General features: G+C 38.9%; 1 protein-coding gene across 1 annotated transcript in view; it reads left to right on the top strand.

Moving 5' to 3' along the window:
- The first annotated feature begins 2,660 nt into the window (after nt 1–2,660).
- PIWIL4 (piwi like RNA-mediated gene silencing 4) overlaps nt 2,661–15,854 on the top strand; it is a 38,434-nt gene continuing 25,240 nt past the window's right edge. The window contains exons 1-7 of the mRNA XM_063304483.1: nt 2,661–2,783; nt 3,992–4,206; nt 6,307–6,428; nt 7,796–7,876; nt 10,480–10,677; nt 12,132–12,243; nt 13,022–13,145. Of these exons, the coding sequence (XP_063160553.1) occupies nt 2,693–2,783; nt 3,992–4,206; nt 6,307–6,428; nt 7,796–7,876; nt 10,480–10,677; nt 12,132–12,243; nt 13,022–13,145 (943 nt within the window). The 5' untranslated portion in view covers nt 2,661–2,692. The remainder of the gene's footprint in view (nt 2,784–3,991; nt 4,207–6,306; nt 6,429–7,795; nt 7,877–10,479; nt 10,678–12,131; nt 12,244–13,021; nt 13,146–15,854) is intronic.

Below are 15,854 nucleotides of genomic sequence, written 5' to 3'. Positions count from 1 at the left end.
GTAAGATAAGGGTAGGTGGCCTGGTGTTCTTTTAGGGGCATTGATCCAAACTATTAGCATTCCTGAGAGCATCACCCGCCATGTTGCTGGGTCCTGCTGTGAGTTGGGATAGTCAAGGGCCACAAGTTCTGGGAAAGGTGGTTGTATTTAATTACTGATTAAATATAGTTAGTACACTCTAAACTTGTATTATCATCCTGGAAAAGGTCTACCTACGTGGTCACCAACCTGATGGTTGACACCAACCTGATGGTGCATAATCAGACTTGTAGTATATGTACCAACATCATTTGGTATGGAGTTGTTCAGATTTACATTTAATGATTGATAGTAAGCCATTATAGAAAAAATTAGTTTGTTTATGACATATTTGTGTTCTGTATATAAACGGTTGTATTTTTATTTTGGCGCTTGCACTGAATATATTTTGTTCTAGTGAAACAATGTAGTAAAAAAAGGACCACATTTTGAACAGCTGCTAGTGAATCAAATTCATACCATCTCCAAAGAAATGTATTTGATCCTATGGGCAGAATTAAATTCAGGAAGGATTTCTTACAAGAGAGGGACTGGTATCTGATGCTATAATGTTGGCGAAGCCAGACTAGAAAGAACGTTAAAATTAAGGGGGTCAAGTCATTGTGAGTTTCTTCAATACCTAGAGATGGAAAGCTGTAAAAAACCATTGAAAACAATATACAGAGATCTCAGACTCTGGGAATTTTACCTGAACTAATCTGTCCGGGATGTTTTATACACTGATTAAATGTTTGTCCCTGGAACAGTTTATAGTTTGGGGTAGTGCTAACTTGCTGTCCGAAAGGGATGTTTCTGTAATCTTTTCATAATGTTTTAGCTTATTTTAAAAACCTTAGAGTTTAGTAAAAAGGGAGAAATGTGATCGCAGATAAAACTGCAACCAGCTAGAATCAGACGGATGGTGTATCATAGCTTCCCATTCTCAACTCTTAGAACCATGGAGTGTTGCTTAATAGCAAATGTCATTTTTTTTAAAAAAATCAGAAATCAACTCAGTGGAGAAAAACATGATCTGTTCATAGTTTTTAATCTGCCGCTGTTCTGTCATCTCCACCTCAAAGGGTTGTTCAGGAAACAGTGATTCTTACAGTGTGCCAGAAGACGATAACAGCCACGTAAGAAGTGGAGAACAGCCATTGAAATGTAAGCAAGCTAATTGTACAATAGCTATTCTTAAAACACCCTAATATCCAGAGTATATGGAGATATTTAAAGTACAGGGCTGTACTTTAAATATTACATTTAAAACCACATAGGCTGGTTCTGCCCCAGCCCAGACTTCCTGTCTATTTGGGCAGATAGCTAAACCAAAGAAAATGGATAGGAACTGAGGCTTGTTGATAACGAATATATTTGTAGCCAATTTAGAACAGCCTTGCGATAAGCTGTATATTTGCATGATAAAAGAGCAGTGCTATGCCAGACTCGGTGCTGAAGTAGAAATCACAGGTCCTAGTTGGCAAGAAAGAAGAAGACAGAAAGACTTCATGCCTCCTGACTCTTCATGGAGTAAATCTGTCATATGTCACAACAGATTGAACCTAACGAAGACATAGGGACCTTGGAAACAATGCGTGGTTGGGATCTAGCAAATCTGAGGAAATGTCTCAGATTACCTGGCTTCACAGATCATCTAATGCAGAGTAGAGCCATCCCTGCTGTGGCTTTTTATATTAAAATACTGTGTCCCGGGATGCTCACAATGCATTAGTCAGTGATTTAGTTAGTCCCCCACTAACGAATCCTAGCACCTTATGGCCATCCAACCATCATTCTGCCAAAATTACAGCAAGGAGCACAGTTTCATATCATTTCAACAATGGCTGGGTAATGCTGTCAATTGCTACTGGAAAATGGCCAGTAGTGTTGCTAGTAATCATTAGTGATAGATATAGAGCAGGAAAAGGAACCGGATCTAGTTCAGAGTCAGATCTAGCCTCAACCTATTCAGGTTAGCTACATGACATCAGATATATGGTTTAAGGGAGGAGGCCCCACCTCTACGCAAACCCCTCCTCCAATTTCATCTATGTATGAAGAGCCAAGGTGGCAGAGAGAAGGATGCCATGCAGGCTAACATGGAAAGTTAATGCTCTCTGCATTGCACAGGGCGGCTTCAGCCTTAGTTTCCTTCTTCCATTGGACAAGGGCTGAAGGGCTAAACCACAGCCACCACTTCTGGCACTCCAGCTGGAACCCCTGTAAGGGCACCTTTATCAGGGTGAACTTTCCAGTACTTTCCTCTTTTTGTAAAGATGCTGGATGGCTGAGTTAGGACCACAGTTGCACCCAAAATCATTCTTGGCTGATACCTGCTGTACCATGTCAGTCATCTTCAGGAAAGATACAGCTGAAACAGACCATCACCTGGAAAGAATCTCAGCCTTGAGATTCTTCATCTTTGACCTGCAAAAAAATTGAGCAAAATGTAAAAGAAACTAAAATTTAGAACTGACTATAAAGTTTAGCATCCAAATCAAACAAATTATAAAAGACTTCCCTGATTGATTAACCAAGGGACCAATTTTGAATGTATTGATTTACAACTTTAGTTTTGTAATTCCTTGCTTTTATTCTTTGTGAGACTGCCAATGTTTTATTTTTGTTTTTTCCTCAAGATGGCTTTTCTGTTGGACCGTATGGCTATACAGTGATGGAGAAGGGGGGAAGGATCCGCTGTAAATTTCAAGACCTGGAAGTGAATACCAGAGAAGCAATGTTACATGTAAAAGATTCTAAAACAGGTATAATTTATTCTTCTGTTTTCTTTAGGGAGCAGTTGTTCTTTCTTGTGCACCTAGTGCTATGCTAAGACTTCTTTGGGAAGTTACAATAATAATTCCCATTATAGTTTACAGTCCCATCTACATTACAGTTACAGTAATATTTCCCATATTTCCACCGTTTTGGAAAAACTGGGCCTTAACTTCATCATTGAGTGAGAGGTTGCAAAACTCACATCAAAATGTTTCAGGCAATCTCAGAAGGTCTCAACAAACACAGTAGGTTTTTAACACATTACATTTGTTAATTGATAAGGTACTGGTAAACAGAGTCCCCCTTTTGGGGGGGGAGATGGGCGGTGATAGAAATTTGAATAATAAATAAATCTGTCCAACATGTAATCTGCATCTTCATAATCTGTACCTTGTGTCTCCCTCCCTCCCCCTTCCTTCTCATCCTACTTTAAATCCTACACCAGTCTAACTATTTTATGAATCTGATGAAAATCAGGGTAAAGGCATAAGCTTTGTTAGTTGGAAAAGGTGCTCCTAGGGCTATGCTGGCTGGGGAATTCTGGGAGTCCACACATCTTCAAGTTGCCAAGGTTGAGAAACACTGCCATAAACTAACATGGCTCTCTTCCTACAAGACATCTGATGAAGTGAGCTACATCTGACAAAATCTTCTGCTGTTTAATAGGATTTGTTAGTTGGAAAAGGTGCTCCCAATCCCCTTCTGATTTTTTTGCCACCATGGGTTAACATGGTTAACATGGCTCTTACTATCCCACTCTTGTGTAATGGAAGAAGACAAGCTTGGCTATGACTGGTCATAACATGAATTAGTTATTTGGGGGAAGTTGGATGTTCACTATTAGAGCACACGAACACACAGTCTCCAAACAAACAGGCACACAAAATTAGCAGTATAAACATTGAAAGAGAAAAGATCAGGTTCGGATGGAATCGAGATCATATTTTGTTTTAACCAGCAGAAATCTGTGGACACTTTTGCTTGTGATTGCAGTGCCTTTGCACAAATAGGCCAAGAAAGCAGGAAGTCTTGCATTCCTTGTAGTTTGCCATTTTGTCTGAATTGGGGAACTAAGGTTGGGGACTTGGGAAGCAAGCAGAACAGAAAATGAGTACCTAGTAAAGGGACACCGAAGTTCAGTTAGGTTTTTTTTTTTTTAATTTTCCTACCCAGCTAATAATCTTGTTCATTTCAGGATCCAGTGGCATTCCTGTGAAAGTAGCTACCAACCTGTTTAGTCTAGGTTTGCCCAGGGAATGGCAGCTTTACCAGTACCATGTAACATTTAACCCAGAGGTGGAATCAAGGCGTTTACGGATTGCGCTGGTGTACAACCATGTTGAACTTCTTGGAAAAGCCAAAGTATTTGATGGAGCAATCCTGTTTCTTGCACACAAGCTTGGGAACCAGGTAAGACTCTCTCTCTGTGTGTGTGTGTGCACGTGTGCATGTATGTATGAGAGAGAGGAGGAAGAGAGAAGGATGATACCTTTTAAAGAACTTTTGTTGCTACTATGGCTTATCTTTGCCTTTTAAATTTGAGCAAGAGAGTAGGAGATGTTTTTAGAACAAGGAACAGCCACTTACGTACTTTCATTCCCTTTGGTCCTGCAAGGGAATTAGGTAAATACATGGATAATGAGACTGTAGTGGGTTATGCTATCTCCAGGATGACAGGTCTCCTGCCTCTCAATACCATTCATTGAGCAGTGCAAGCAGAGGGTGATACTGTCCTCATGTTCTGCTTCAGAGCATCTGGTTGGCAACTCTTGAAAGATGGATACTAACTAGGCATACTTAGTGTAATTCAGGAGAGTTCATTTTTTATCCTTACTCCCCTCCATTTCCCCTTGCCTCATTCCCTGCTGCATATCATCCTACACCTTGTCTTTCTGCTCCAGTGCTGGCTTCTACACCATTAGACAAGTTTAGTCAATCAATTTGTTTATTGTTTTGACGGCTGGTCCTAACAAATATGTAGAATAAAACCTACATGGATTGGCCATACATTAAAATGTGCAAAAATCACAAGAATTGTTGGAAGAAAATCTTTCCAAGTTCGTTTCCGAGCCGGGAATAAAATACGCAGGCACTGTAACCCACCTCAGACAATGTTTGCATTCATTTTTGGTTTTATTAAGAGTGTACCACGGGGCAATTTTATTTTATGATAGTTTAAACAAATTTCTTTGGGCAAAGACATTCAGCACCCTGTTTAGAGAAGTTCTTGTTGCTTCCTCCTCCTCCTGTGCTGTTGATTGTGGCTGAGCTGGTAGAAAAAAAGTCCGTGCCTTACTATATAGGCCAGCCTTTCTCAACCTTTTGACCCTGGAGGAACCCTTGAAATATTTTTCAGGCCTGGGGGAACCCCTGCACATTAAGGCTCAAATAGAGGCCAGAAGTTACAAAATCATTATATTCATTTCATGGGTAGGCTTGTATTTATGCATTAACTGTGTTCTTAAACTGAAAATAAAGAATGAAACTTACCTCTTTAATGTGAAGTTGCCCGAATTTGAAATAATTTTTTAAATAAATCGTGATCTCCCAGGGAACCCCTAGTGACCTCTCGTGGAACCCTAGGGTGCCACGGAACCCTGGTTGAGAAACTTGGTATAGGCTGTTGGATAATGATTGTATTCTGTGATTTGAGTTATATTTTCCACCCACATGTCTCATCTGCATTGTCTCTCACTGAGTGTGATGAAGACTCACCTCCCATGTATGCTGCCTTGAGCTTCCAGTAGAGAGGCAGAATATAAAGCTGATCATTGCTAAATGAAGTTGTGATAAAACTTTGGGGTGTCCAGTAAAACACATGCATGAAGTAAATCCAAAACATATTTGGTTTATATCAGAGATTGGACACTTCATACTATACTCATACTATATTCCAGATTTATAGACCTACTCTGTTCGGTTCTTATCCCACCAGTTTTCCATCTTGATTTCCAGTAATAAGCACTCCATGTAAAGTTTATCATGGCACTTGAATGTGGTTGAGCTTAAATGGAGTAGTTCATTCTGTAATTTGGGTTAACCCATAATGTGTTTGGTTTGGCTAAAGCAGCAAGCTGTAGTTAATTATAAAACAGCAGAACAATTTGACTTCTTTGGAATATTGTTCTTCGTACTCTCCTTCAGAGGGAAGAGGAGCATGAAAGGGTGGGACTTGTTCTGGTTTGTTCCCATAACCCATGGTTTATTCTGACATCTGAATCAGCTCAGTTCGAAACCCTTCCACACCCTTTTTATTGTCTTTCATTACTCATTGTTACAAGTGATGTTGGTACACAGTTGTCAATTAAATAAGTAGACTCCTACCTTATTTAATGGCAGGAGAAAAATAAAAGAATAATAAAGGGTTTTTTGCAAATATCTTTACAGTCCTCCAGAAAACAACTACCAGGAAGGAGTTGTACAACAGAACGTTTGTATTAGATCTCTTGCAGTTGAATTTTTTGTGTTAAAACGAGAAACCACATAAACCATGTATTCTTTGTCTCTTAGGTCACAGAACTGTTTTGTGAAACCCAAAGAGGCAATAATATAAAGATAACTATCACATTGACTCAACAGCTGTGTTCCAGCAATCCTGTGTGCATTCAGTTCTTAAACCTCCTCTTTAAAAAGTGAGTCTTTAGGCATGGGGGGTGGGGCAGAGAGAAGGAAAGAAGACCCAGTTTTAGACTAAGTTCTTATTCAAGTGCCTCATACTGTAAATTGCTATTTACGGTACGTTTTGTAGTACTCATAATTAAGAATATGTGAAGAATGGGTTATCTGCCAGTTCTAATACTAAACTGATCTGATCTATATCTTCAGCCCAAACTGCAGATCAGAGCACTGATTCCTTTCTGGTTTGGTCTTTCTTCAAATTTTGCAGTGCAGAAATCCAAGTTAAGCCTTCCTCCTATATTGCTGTCTAGCCCCTACTTAAACACATTGAGTCAGAGGAGCCCACAACCTCTCTGGTAATTGGTTCTATTATTGAACTGCTCTTATAGTTAGAAGGATTTTCCCAACATTGAACTGAAGTCTACCTTCTTGTCACTTTAATCCATCATTCTGTATCTTGCACTCTGGAACGAAACAGAAGAGGTGTTGACCTTCTTTTACATGACATGCTTTCAGGTATTTAAAGAGTTCTGTCAAATCCCTTAGTCTTTCCTTAGGGCTACCAATAGCCAACACCTTTAATCTACATTGACAGACTTACAGTAATTTCTACTCCATGGCTCATCCCTCTTGACTTTCTCTCAACGTGTTCGATTTCTCTGAATCCTCCTTGAGATAGGATACCTAGAACTAGACACACTAGACCAGCGCAGACTACAGTGGAAATTGGAATGATTACTTCCTGTGATTGGGAAATTGTTCTTCAGTTGAAGCAGCCTGCAGCAGAACCTGTAGGATGAAGATTGGAATCTTAAATCTCCTTTCTGAGAGGCCTCTGGGTATTCAAACCCTATCCCATTCTGTCTTGGGTTGAGAGTAAGGAAGATGACCTTGACAGAGATATGCAAGTTCCATTACCAAAGCGACAAGGGATAAAACGTATCTTATGTCTGCTATAGTAAGAAAAGGCTCAGACAGACACCTCCCTAATTCACAGGAGTATAAGAAAGGGAGGAGGTACTGCATAATCAGACTTGCAGGATTTATGTCAGCCGGACCAGGTAGACCAGACCAGGAAATCAACTCCACAGGAGGGCTAAAACAGCTTTTAATTGAGAGTAGCTATAATAGCAGAATCTTGCTTTCATTCTCTCCACCACTTCATCCAAGTCATTAAAAAAAAATTGAAGAGTAAAGGGCCAAACCTTGTAGCAGTCAACTTGTTACCTTTCTACAAGTTGATGAGGAACCTTTGATGAACACTTTATTTTAAATACCTGATTAGATTGAAAAATGTGTATATTGTAATTTATCAGTTTTGAAATGATGGTTTTTGCTGCAAAGTGTGCTAATACAATATATACTTATATTTAATATCCAGGGTTTTACGAAAGCTGTCAATGTATCAGATTGGACGAAACTTCTACAATCCATCTGATCCAGTAGAAATCCCTCAACACAAGTAAGTCGGCCCGCTCTTCTTGAAATCTTTGCAGCCTAAATATTTCTGTGGCAAATTAATTAAGTTATTTTAGTCTATGAATCACTCATTATCTGTTGAGAATCTTTGTCAAAGTTATCCATTAATTTGAACAATATCCAATGTATACATAAATTAATTGTAGCCTATTAACAATTTATTGGTTTATTTATTAAATTTATATTAGATAGGTCTTCCAAGAGCTCAAGGTTGAGTATGTGAAATTCTTCTTCCAATTTTATCTTCACATTAACCCTGTGAGATAAGCTGTGTTGATGGATGAAGAGTAACCAAAAATTAACCAGAAGCTATGCTTGCATAACACTTAGCTGTGGTTAACTGATCCATCGTTGAACTAGTGAATATAGTTTTCTCAGCCCATAAACGACACTGACTGGGTTCATATGACATACTTAACCTTAACTAGGTCTGCTAAAACTTTAGTTAGAACTTGCATGTACAAAGTATGCTGAACATGGCTAGCTTTAACCCTGCTTAAGTTAAAGTAAGCCATAAGACTTAACCCCTGAAGTCTAAGCCATAAGACTTTAACCCTGCTTAAGTTAAGTCTAAGCCATAAGAACCAGGGTTAAAACATGGGTTAACCCATATTTTAACCCTGGTTCTTATGGCTTAGTGCTCGGGTCCTCAAACTGTAGATTGCAGAGGGTTGCAGGCAACTTGGAGGAGGGGGTGTCACAACATTTTATTAAAGTAATGAGGCTTTTGCAGGCAAAGCAGAAGCATCATCATAACTCCTTCCCTCTGTGTCGGGCAAGCCTGCAGCAATCTTAGGTTGGCCAAGCAGGGAGCAAATTTTGACACTGTTTCTGCTGCCTGAAGGTATGAATGAATTTTGAGAGATGGCCATGAAGAGGGGTGTCCACAGGTTATGGTCAAAATAGTTAAGATGATGCCCATGACAGGGCAAAAAACAGATCCTTAAAAAACAGGTCACCATCTTGACCTTTTTTAGCCACACCCTGTGAACACCTCTGGCCATGGGTCTAGCATCTTTCAGAACCATCCACTAGTCACAACATCGCTGTGATTGTTTCTGACACAATGGGTGGTAGTATATGTATGATCATTTGAGTATATGCATTAGTGAAGTTCAGTATTTTTATCTCTTATCTCACATTGCTTTCAAAAGGGAAAAGCTTTTCTTGGGTGATAAGAGAAAAACTAAAAAATGGCAAGTCTACTGGCAGTGGTGATAAAAGTAAGCCAAAGTATTATGAAAGTTGCATATTTTTTTAGTAAGTGGTATGTATTATTCATGAGAGTATTACACAAATCCATTAATCATTTAAGGGGTCTGTATCACAGAACTTCTGGCCTCAGATGTTCTGTGTGAACCCAGCCATGTAATTAATTGTGCTCCTTTGTATTGTGTGAACCCAGGAAATGGGTTCTTTAGGAAACAAGTGAATGTGTCATATGCAGACCTCGCCAGTGTCCTGTCTCAGGACACGCACCCACAAACACACAGAGAGGTGGTGGCAAGCTTTACTGAGAAGTTTGTGAAGCAAATAAACAAGTGGCAAAGGAAATATGAGTGCAAATGCCCTAGAGAAAACAAGTCCCCAAAAGTCCATCAAGTTAGAGGTTGCTGACTTCAGTGGGTGGAGAAGGAAGTGGAACTTGTAGTTGTCCAGATGTTGCTGAAGCTCAGCATCATGCATCAAAACCAACACAGCCAACGATGGGGAATGCTGAAGGTTATATAGCAATATCTAAGGGATCGATAGTTTCCTGGAGGTCAAGAGCCATGTTGTGTTGTGGTTTTGCCTTTAAAGGTTGGCATTCTACCCTTAAGCTGTTTGATCCCTTTGAGGCATTGGGTGGGTGGAGTAAACCAACCCCCCCCCTATCTAATATGGGAAAAGGGGTAAGGGTTAAAGCCTTGCAGAGACTTAAAGCACTTACCCAAAAAAATGGAACAGAAGTTTTGGGAATGTTCGCACAGAAGATTCTCTGGGTGCCACAAAGGAATTGTTGCAGGGCTGTATGTAGTCCACAACGCCCCCCCCCTCCAATTTATTATTTACTCTGTCTCTGGGCCCCTGTACCTAATGGAGTCACAGCACTTTACAAAGCTATAATCATAACAAATAAAACCCTACTTCTAAAACCAAACATGGGATCATCATAAACTTAGAACAATCAGATGAGATCAAAATAAGATAGCCACAATCACCACCAATGCCATCTAACTCACACTCACTTTCAAATCCCCTGCAAAAGAGGGCCATGCCTTCTTCCCCAACCCTGCAGTCAGAGTTACATTACAGCTCCACTGCATTTTGGAAACAACAACTCCCTTGGCCATCTGGGTTTGCTTCTTTGAGTTGCTCAAAGGAGGGAGTGATGTTGATGTTAGATTTCATGACGCTCTTTTTAACCCAAATGCAGCTTCAAGCTGTCTTCTAGATGCCCCTTTTCTACTTCAGAAGGTTTCATGGGGAAAAGACTGAGGACCTCAATCATCCATAGATTCCGTTGTTTTGTATATATGTGGATGTTTTCTTCTGCTCACAGTCTGTATATTAGATTGACTCAGATTGTCTTTCCCCTCCCTTTAGGCTGACTCTCTGGCCAGGATTTGCTGTGTCAGTTGGGCACTTTGAGAACAGAGTAATGCTCTGTGCGGACGTGAGCCACAAAGTCCTTCACAGTGAAAACGTTTTGGAGTTCATGACTAATCTGTATGATAATGCAGAGAGGGCACGTTTTGCAGAAATCTGTGAGAAGGAATTGGTGGGGCTTATTGTTCTTACAAGGTACAGTTTACCCCTTTGGAAATTGTGGCATCTTTCAAGTGTTAGGAACTTCACATTCACTTCAGTTGCTAACTTCATCAGTTTTTTTTTTAATCCATTCAATCATATCTGATCCTCAGAGACTGTCTGGACAAGTCCCAGCGGTTTTCTTGGCAAGGTTTTTCAGAAGTGGTTTGCCATTGCCTCCTTCCTGGAGCTGAGAGAGAGGGACTGGCCCAAGGTCACCCAGCTAGCTTTGTGCCTAAGGCGGGTCTAGAACTCACGGTCTCTCCCCGTTGCTAGCCTGGTGTCTTAACCACCCCACCACACTGGCTCTGCTCATCAGTTAGTAAACAGACCCAGAATTTTGACTCATTTTGTAGTTTTATATTGCAGCTTTGAAAAATTACTTCTGTAAGAATCCTATTCTTTGTAAGTTAACAGTTTGTAGAACTTGTAGTTCATGGCATAATCATCAGGAATGGTCAGATTGATTGATTGACTGATTTCTTTCTTAGGCTTATGTGTTGCTTCAATCATAAAATTCTCTCTTAAGCGGCATTCATTCCAATCCAATAACAACTAAAATGTAATAGCTTCACATATCTGCCAAATAAACAATATAATGTGCAACAACAACAAAAATCAGTCATATATCAACCTGGTGAAATCACATCAATTTTATTATTGGTTTTACTAGAATCTTGAGTTCTCTCAACTAGACCAAGATACTTCAAAGCACATTCTAGGACCAGAAATTTAGTTTTGCTCATTGTCTTTTCTTGTATAAGCCTGCTTATTGTTACTGTATCTCACGCTTTCAGCATCCTAATTTGGGTTTGAAAAGCACTTTTCCCTCCTTGCAAATGATCTAGAATTATTTTTATCACTCTAATCTAAGGAGTATGGTTAATGTTGGGAAGTAGCAAATCTGTTTTTCTGCAGCTTTACTGGCAGAGATTATTTTTCTTCTTGCTACCCTTTAGAGCTGTTTTTCTACAGGAGTGGAAAAAAAATAAATCTTGGCTGGTTTTATTTTGTTTCAGTGATGCTGTTGTATCTCATGTAATGTTAGTCATAGTTTTATAATGTTTTGATATCTGCAAGGGTAATTTTTAACTATTTTACAGTAGGAATTTGTATATATTTTATTTATCAATCATTAATAAATAATAGAACAAGACTAATAAAAATACGTTAAAGTAAACAAAAATCTGGACCAGCAAATTAACAAAACATAATTGAACAAAACAAATATCAGGCATATTTATGCCTTATCTCTCCCAAAAAGTAGCCGCATGTATTTTTCACAAGAGAACAGCATTTTTGCCTGAACTCCTATAAACATCCTATATTTTATTATATTTAATGATCTACCATTCATTTGAATTGATTTTTGTGGGTGTGTGGAAGAAAGAACTAGGGAATACCGAGAATATTGAGAATATTGAGATTTTTTTTACTTGACATTTCAGGTACAACAACAGAACATACCGTATTGATGATATTGAGTGGTCTGTGAAACCCACAGATACGTTCCAGAAGCGTGATGGCACTCAGATCTCTTACGAGGATTACTACAAACAGGTAATTGAGAACCTGGATATTGCAGGATGACTCTGCTCCAGTATTTATAAATATGGTACCCTTAATTGTGTTGGACTATAATTTCTACCATTCCCAGACTGTGGTCATACTAGCCCAGAATTATATTCCAACAGAACTGAAGGATACCAGATTGACAAACGCTCTTCTGGTGCTTTGTCTAAATAGAATAAGAATAATAATAAAAACCATAAAAGAACATAAAAAGTAGCGTTATTTATTGCTTTGTATTTGAGTGGAAGAGGTTTATTCAGAATTCATAGGACCTCTTTTCAAATCTTTAACTAACCATCGATTTCTTGGGATCATGTAGCTGCCATCCGGGGTAACCAAGCGATCTCAGCTCTTTAAAGAGTGGTGGGCAGGCACTATGTGAGCTCTTACACACTTTAAAGCACCTTTACATGCTCAGATCTTGAGCACTGCACAAACCTAGAAAATAGCTGAAAAAAATAGGGGAAATCAAGCTAAGTAAATGTATTTACTTAGGAAATGTATTTAATTAGGAAAGCACATGTTCTGTTTAGTGAAAAGTCTTGTTTTAGCTATAATGTGTTGTTTGTCTATAGATCAGTGTTTCTCAACCTTGGCAACTTTAAGATGTATGGACTTCAACTCCCAGTATAGCTGGCTGGAGAATTCTGGGAGTTGAAGTCCAGACATCTTAAAGTTGCCAAGGTTGAGGAACACTGATCTATAGCATCGTGGATGAGGAATGAAACTGACTTGTTTAACTCTAATTTCATATTTCTGTGAACAGCAGTACAATGTAGTCTTGACTGATCTGAATCAACCAATGCTTGTTAGCCAACTGAAGAGCAAAGGCAGCAGTTCTGCTGAATCCCGCGTGGTGCATCTAGTCCCAGAACTCTGCTACTTGACAGGTAAACCAATGTAGTTTGGCTCATCCAAACAGCAGTCTCTCTCTGTCAGCTTTCTGAACCTGACTTTAGCCAATTCTGCAGTATTTGAGAAGTAGAGATGAAGTTTCTGGTCAAATGGAAGTTTGAAAAGAATATAGACAAGCTATAAAGATAGCACAAGTTTTTTGCATGCAGAAAACTCCAGTTTCAGTTCTTGGCCTCCCCAGGTAATAGATCTTAAGCAAGTCTGTGAAAGATGTCTGCCTGAAGCCTCAGGGAGCTATCAATACATGCCACCATTCTAGCTGCATCACTAAAGTAGCTTCAAGTCTTTGTGAAGCTTCCTGCAACATCTAGAAATCCAAGGAGCATCTAGGAATATAGCTTCAGACTCTGAGGTGTACACATATTGTACAAGAAATTAAACTCCACAGAGAAAGGGCCTCCCTCTCTCCCTCCCTTAATAGCAACCCTGTGGCTTCTGTAACTTTCCTCTGTGTTCTAACAGAGTTTCTGCTCTCCTGAAGATCAACCTGTTACTAACAAAATGCTCATCATTATGACAATGGAATGTATATGGAAGGGAGTGTATGAGTCGCTAACCTATATCTGTGGGTAATCTGTGGACAAAAGCAAATACACATGGCTGATTCTCATGAAATGTTGACCTGAATGAGAGGCAAAGAGGATCTTCAACATTTACTGAAAGGTTTTTTTATATCAGACTGAAGAGGCTCAGTAGCTAGCTATTTATTTATTTGATTTATATGGCCTTCACTAATGAAGTGAAGCAAAGATGCATTCTTGATCCTTTTTTATTTAGCGTTTTTATTAACGATGCAGTCACAAGCTTCATGGGGATAGGTTTTTTTTCCCCCCTGAAAAGATTTTGGATGGAAAATCGACATTGTAACTCTTTGCTGATGACATGATCCTCATCTCAAAAACCTTAGTTGAACTATGAGGCTATCCTCTCTTGAAAGTAATGGAAGAAAAGTGATCTTATAATTTAACTATGATAAATCAATTAGAATCTTCAGAGGTTCTAATTCTCACCATCAATGGCATCTGAATACTGCTCCAATTGATCAAGCCACTTCAGATATTTATCAAGGCATTTGAATTGCACAATTAATAACACACTTCTTCACCATTTTGTCTTGTTATTAATTGTGCTATTCAAATGCCTTGATAACCAACACAGCGTCACCAAGTTTTGCTTTAATTAAGAATTTCTGTTGTAGTGAAAACTTTGTGACAACTTTAAGTCCAAAATTAAGACATGCTTTACATCAGCCGTGAATGCAATTGATATCATCAGCAATACTTGAAGGGAGAGTTCAAAACTCCCCTCTAATATTTGTTTCTGCCTGTGTAGAGCAGATGTGATTCAAGATTTCCTTTGCTTTACTTTTTGTCTTTTTTTTATTTCCATAGAACCCTGGAAAAAAAAGTGCCGCTACTGCTCCTGCAGAGTAAAACCTAATCATTACAAAAATCACTTCCTTGTTGTCATCAATCAAAGGAAAAATAGGAAAGGTTTTACCCAGTTTTGCCTGGCCTGCAGCCAATTTTCAAGGGGAATTTGTCCATGCTGACACCCATAATTAAGACCAAGACTGCATATGTGCTGTGACTGACATTTTAGTTTAGTTTTTTTTACTTGCTTTACTTGCTGTTATTTCATTTATTATCTTAACATTTATCTTTAATTTTACTACTCTGTAATTTCAATTTGTTACAGCAGAAATGCTATATATAAAAATTCATTCAGACAGATGCATACCCCCCCACTCCCATGCATTCATACCATAGGTGGATTCCTATCCTTGTGAGACCTCATGGGTTTTTCTTTTACTAAAATAGTAAAAGTCCAAGGCTTGCTTTATTTTTTACAGGAGTAGACTGCATCCATTCAATATTGTGAAATGAAGGAGAACGGTGGTGTCCAAATTTCTCTTTATTTCTGGAGCTCCATTCAAAATGAACACTTTTTCAGTCACTGAATAGCTCCATCGAGGATTCTGTTTCTTGATCCCAATAACAATAACAATAAAACTAAATTTAAAACATATTTAAGGCATTGTTTGTACAGCCTGGGCTGGCTTTTATGGAAATGGGTGTTTCTTCAGCTTAAGGAGCCGGTGAAATGTGTTAAAACTGAGGTGTCATCAGAGTTGTGGCAGCTGGATTCTAGAATAGGTGAATTCTGTCTGTCTGTCTATCTGTCATATTTATATAGCTGCCCATCTCCCATAAAAGTGACTCTGGTCAGTGTACAACACTTAATTAAAAACAATAAATACATAAAAACAGTCACAATTAAAAATAACTATAAAAAGGCCCATAAAACAAAAAAGGAAGATATTAATCAAGGAATGTACCCTCTGTAAAGCATTGTAGTAATCTCCCTAGGAATTTCCAGAGGTTGAGCTACGCTTGTATCTGATAGGGCATCATCCCATATCCCTGGATCACCTGGCCCAGTGGCTTTATAGAGATATAAAATATCATGAGAGGGAATAGGATAAAAAGTGATGCCATGTTGTGAGTAGGCTGCTGTGAATTGTGGTGCATATATGTGTCTGTATGTGGTGCTTGTTTTTCAGTTTGCAGCATATCCTTGGTTGCTTTTCTCCAATCCCGGAAATCTCAGATTTAATACAAATAAACATTGAGCTGAAAATCAGCACTTTGCAGGCCATGTTAGTAGTATCTGTAATACACTTG

Source organism: Candoia aspera, chromosome 5, assembly GCF_035149785.1.
Source record: "Candoia aspera isolate rCanAsp1 chromosome 5, rCanAsp1.hap2, whole genome shotgun sequence".
Taxonomy (NCBI): Eukaryota; Metazoa; Chordata; class Lepidosauria; order Squamata; family Boidae; genus Candoia; species Candoia aspera.
The sequence above is the reverse complement of the archived record's forward strand: the minus strand, read 5'-3'. Positions and strand labels throughout refer to the sequence as shown.